Source organism: Condylura cristata, unplaced genomic scaffold, assembly GCF_000260355.1.
Source record: "Condylura cristata isolate star-nosed mole 26May11 unplaced genomic scaffold, ConCri1.0 scaffold00024, whole genome shotgun sequence".
NCBI lineage: Eukaryota > Metazoa > Chordata > Mammalia > Eulipotyphla > Talpidae > Condylura > Condylura cristata.
The window spans coordinates 1,144,933-1,149,255 of NW_004567125.1; the positions used below are offsets into that span (position 1 = coordinate 1,144,933).

The window sequence follows — 4,323 nt, forward strand, 5'->3', positions numbered from 1 at the left end:
CAGGGGTGATTTGGTGATGGGAAACCCGTGGGGATTACAATTGAGATGAAAAAAAAATGTGCAAAATGATGTAAAAATAAACTTTTTAATAATAAAAAAAAAGGGGGGGGGTGCTTATCTAATTGCCAGAATGGCTACTTCTTTCATGGAACACCTATGTGAGTAGCTCTTGCTCTCAGGAGATGCAAAGATTCAGGCACCGCTGATCCAGCCAAATTTTTTTGCCCCTTTCTTACTGGTTCCACTTCCACCCATCTTCCATATACCCAACACAGCATGCCTCTGTTAATCTTTTTAATAGACTGATAGATTGATTTATGTTATAGTAATATAAAAATAATGATTTTAACCCCCAGCTGACATCTGTACCATAACAGTTTTCCATTCTTTCTTCCTAATAGGTGACAGAGCTGAATGAACCACTGTCCAATGAAGAAAGAAACCTCCTTTCTGTGGCCTACAAGAATGTAGTTGGGGCACGCCGTTCTTCCTGGAGGGTCATTAGTAGCATTGAGCAGAAGACCTCCGCAGATGGTAACGAGAAGAAGATAGAGATGGTCCGTGCCTACCGTGAAAAAATAGAGAAGGAGTTAGAAGCGGTGTGTCAGGATGTGCTGAGCCTTCTGGATAACTACCTGATCAAGAATTGCAGCGAGACCCAGTATGAGAGCAAGGTGTTTTACCTGAAGATGAAAGGGGACTATTACCGCTACCTGGCTGAAGTAGCCACCGGAGAGAAGAGGGCGACCGTGGTCGAGTCGTCTGAGAAGGCCTATAGCGAAGCGCATGAGATCAGCAAGGAGCACATGCAGCCTACTCACCCCATCAGATTAGGCCTGGCCCTTAACTACTCCGTTTTCTACTATGAGATCCAGAATGCCCCGGAGCAAGCGTGCCACTTGGCCAAGACCGCTTTCGACGATGCCATCGCCGAGCTCGACACTCTCAACGAGGACTCCTACAAGGACTCCACTCTCATCATGCAGCTCCTCCGCGACAACCTAACGCTCTGGACAAGCGATCAGCAAGACGACGATGGTGGAGAAGGCAACAATTAAGGCCCCCAGGTGGACTGGCAGCGCACGCTGATGCTACTACTGCAGTCTTTATTTTTTTCCCATGAGTTGGGGGTCGGGTGGGGGAGGGAAAAGGAGGGATGACCTTCCTAGGGAGAAACCCACGACCTGTCCTGTCTTTGATCGCCTCTTTGACATTTTTGCCAAAATACCACTAGTGGAAAGTCAGGCTAGCTGTGCTGGTATTGGAATAGCAGCCTCACACTGGCATATGGACTGTTCTGTAGATTTATGCAAATGGAGCTGTCTGTCTTTAATTTAACTTATTGCTAGATAATAGGGTTTTAAGATGAAAAGAAAACTTAAATGGAATGGCCCTCATTCAATAAGTTCTGTGGTTCCAGTAAGGATTTTTATGTACATATGCTCTTGTCTTAAGTTTTGGGTATTTTCTATCTCATCTTTTTGAACTGTGCATTTTTTTTTTTTTTCAGGGTGTACTCTGCAGGCATGGAATAGTTTAAATCCCAAACTGACAGACTTAGAACATAAGGTATATTCATCCTTATAGCTTAGGCCTTGCCAGTTTTCTGAAATCTCTGATTAGTTGACAGTATTAACACTAAATTACAGTTTACAGTATTTCTACATTACAGCCATATGTAACATCAAGCCATTGATTGTGTATTTTTTCATTTTCCTTTGCTAGTGATTTCGGCTTAACATCCATATTCAGCCTTATCCAGGTTGGTTTTGCTGTTCTCTGTCTCCTCAGCCAAAACCCTTGCCTGGGGAGAATCAAAGCTACTCTACGTTTTGGTTAATAGGTGCTTGGCAGGTGGCTGTGGGATTTTTGTCCTTTTTTCTTCTTAACTTAAATCCACCACAGAAATTATTAATCACTTTAATAGAAATGTTAAACACCACAAAAATAGAGAAAATTCAGGTCTGTATGTCATTTATTGTGTTGATCTTTTCAGAGAATATCCTGATTTTAAGCTGCCACAGCTCCTTCCTCAGGGATTATGCTGCCATTTCACTCTTCACTTGAGTCTTTCCCACTGTACCTTATTCTGATGCTTCTCAGTTGGGTTGAGAAGCTGTTGAGTTGTAGAAGCTGTTGGTGGTCATTTTGAGAACAGTGTGGTGCAGTGTGTGAAAATTCAGGTGCTAGAAATTTACTGGTAGAAAATCCAAAAGGAAGAGCTCTATTCATAATAAACATTCTGTCCAATTTCGGGAGCCTTGTAAGTGTGTCAGTTTTTCCTCCCTGAAAACACTTTTCACCAGGTAATTGTTTATAGGAAGGTAAACTAAAATCATAATAAACACTTAACTCCTATTTGACCAAAACCTTTTCTACATATTTTTTCCTTTTTAACAAAAGCATTGAATTTGGAGATTGATTTCTCTCTTCTGCAATCAGTGCACATTTTGGAATTGACGGAAACTACATTGCTATTTCCACAGATTTGTTTTCAGTTAACCTTAGATCCTTTGTCCTCATTTTTGATAAATCTGTCTGAAAACATGACCTGTTGCATGTGTGTTCAGTATTTTCCCTGAGATCAGTAACAGTGTGAACTCCCGAGATAGGTGATGACACCAAGATTTGTTTTGTTTATTGTTGTTGGGTTTTTTTTTTTTTAGACAAGGGAGAGGTCTGAGTAATAGTTGAGGAAAAACTTGAGTTGCTTTTGCTACTACCAAAATTGACCTTATAGTTACAACATGGATAGGTTTTAGTAGGATCTAGTGACAGTGAAGATAGAATGATGATAATACTCTGTCAACAGTGCACAGTTTTCCCAGCATGACTTTCCTTAGAAGGTCCCCTCCATGTTAGAGTGCAGGTCCTGCAAGAACGAATAAGAAAGCCTTGCTGCTTTTGTACCACTTAGGGGCTTAACGACAATGCCATGGATGGGAAAAGGTGGGGGGTGGGGGAGGGCTTTCCTTGACTTATCTTCATGTCCAGTGAGCAGTGTTGTGTCCTTCCTTGTAGCATTTGGAAATGATTTACTGGAATTACAAAACCTATTTTCCTTTTAAATTTCAGCTTTGGCTCTGGCTGCTTTATAGAATAATGCAAGATAAAATCATACCTGAGGGCTAAAATTGAAGAGGAATGGGAGACTTGGTATTTAAGCAGCTGAATGGTTTCTTTTCTTTTCTTTATTTTTAAAGAAATGCACTTGCCTATGATACTGTCTCTCCAGTGAAATGATTACTCCTCCATTACTCTATTGATACAATATTGTGCATGCTAGTGTTGTATTTCTATACAGTAGCTTGAAATTTATTAACTTATACTGTAGATGTTATGTATTCCTATGACAAAAAAAATTAAGTCTTCAAATTTTTTAAAGTTTTTTTAATTTAATTTTTCCTTTTGGGGGTAAAGTTTGCTCTACCAAATAGTGATCGTAACAAATGATCTGTTTTGGATGTTGCTATAGTGACATGCAGTTATATATTTTGTTTTTAAGGGGGGGGGGGAGCAAAAGAAACACCAGTGTTAGCTTAATCTTAATGTCTGGTGTTTGTCATGGTGAAATTATAACTATTACAGTGTAGGAGAACAATGAATATGTTCTCTGAATGAGCCTTTGTGCTTTTGTCATGTTATGCAGTGAACTATTTTTAAGGTCTAATCAGTGATTATTTTTCCAACTCCGTGTTTCTCTAAAGAATTATTTCACACACGGACCATTCTTAGCAGTTTTCCTCAGTGATGGAATATCATGAATGTGAGTCATGTAGCTGTCGTACATTGAGCAAATAAACTTACAGATCTGATGTGCGTGCTACTTAGTTTTATTTAATGAGTTTAATTTTTTTCCTTGCTTCTGAAGGTTGGTTGGACATGGTATTCTTCCCCCCCACCACATTCAGTAAAGTTGGATTGGGGCAAAGAGGCAAGTCAGTGTATGCTGGAAAAGAGGCCTAATCGGGGCGTCAGACCTGGGTTAATTGACATTGTTAAATCTTGCACCTTTGGGGCCTCCATTGTTTTCTAGAATGAGCACTTCAGCTGGCTCTCTGAAGGCCTCTGGAGGGTGCGCTTTGTGAGGAGCACAGACCTGAGTTTGAATGCGGCTCCTTTACTCTTTGGGTAGCTAACAGCTTACAAGCTTGGGGCTGTTGGTCTTAAAGGAACACCAGGTCAGGTGCCTGCCTGATTTGGTAACCCTCAGTGCTGGTATTGTTGGAGGTCTCACTGCTGCTTAGATGAGGAGGTTCTTTGCACTTAAAAACATTCAAAAATAGTTTTGGGTTTTATAGTCCTTTCGAGGTGGTGGTTAGC

The 4,323-nt window shown here is 40.6% G+C and overlaps 1 protein-coding gene across 1 annotated transcript in view; it reads left to right on the plus strand.

Annotated features, from left to right (window-relative positions):
* The window catches only part of YWHAG (tyrosine 3-monooxygenase/tryptophan 5-monooxygenase activation protein, gamma), a 22,890-nt gene extending 19,075 nt beyond the window's left edge, over positions 1-3,815 (plus strand). Inside the window, exon 2 of the mRNA XM_004688277.2 lies at positions 402-3,815. Within this exon, the coding sequence (XP_004688334.1) occupies positions 402-1,058 (657 nt within the window). The 3' untranslated portion in view covers positions 1,059-3,815. The remainder of the gene's footprint in view (positions 1-401) is intronic.
* Positions 3,816-4,323: the final 508 nt, after the last annotated feature.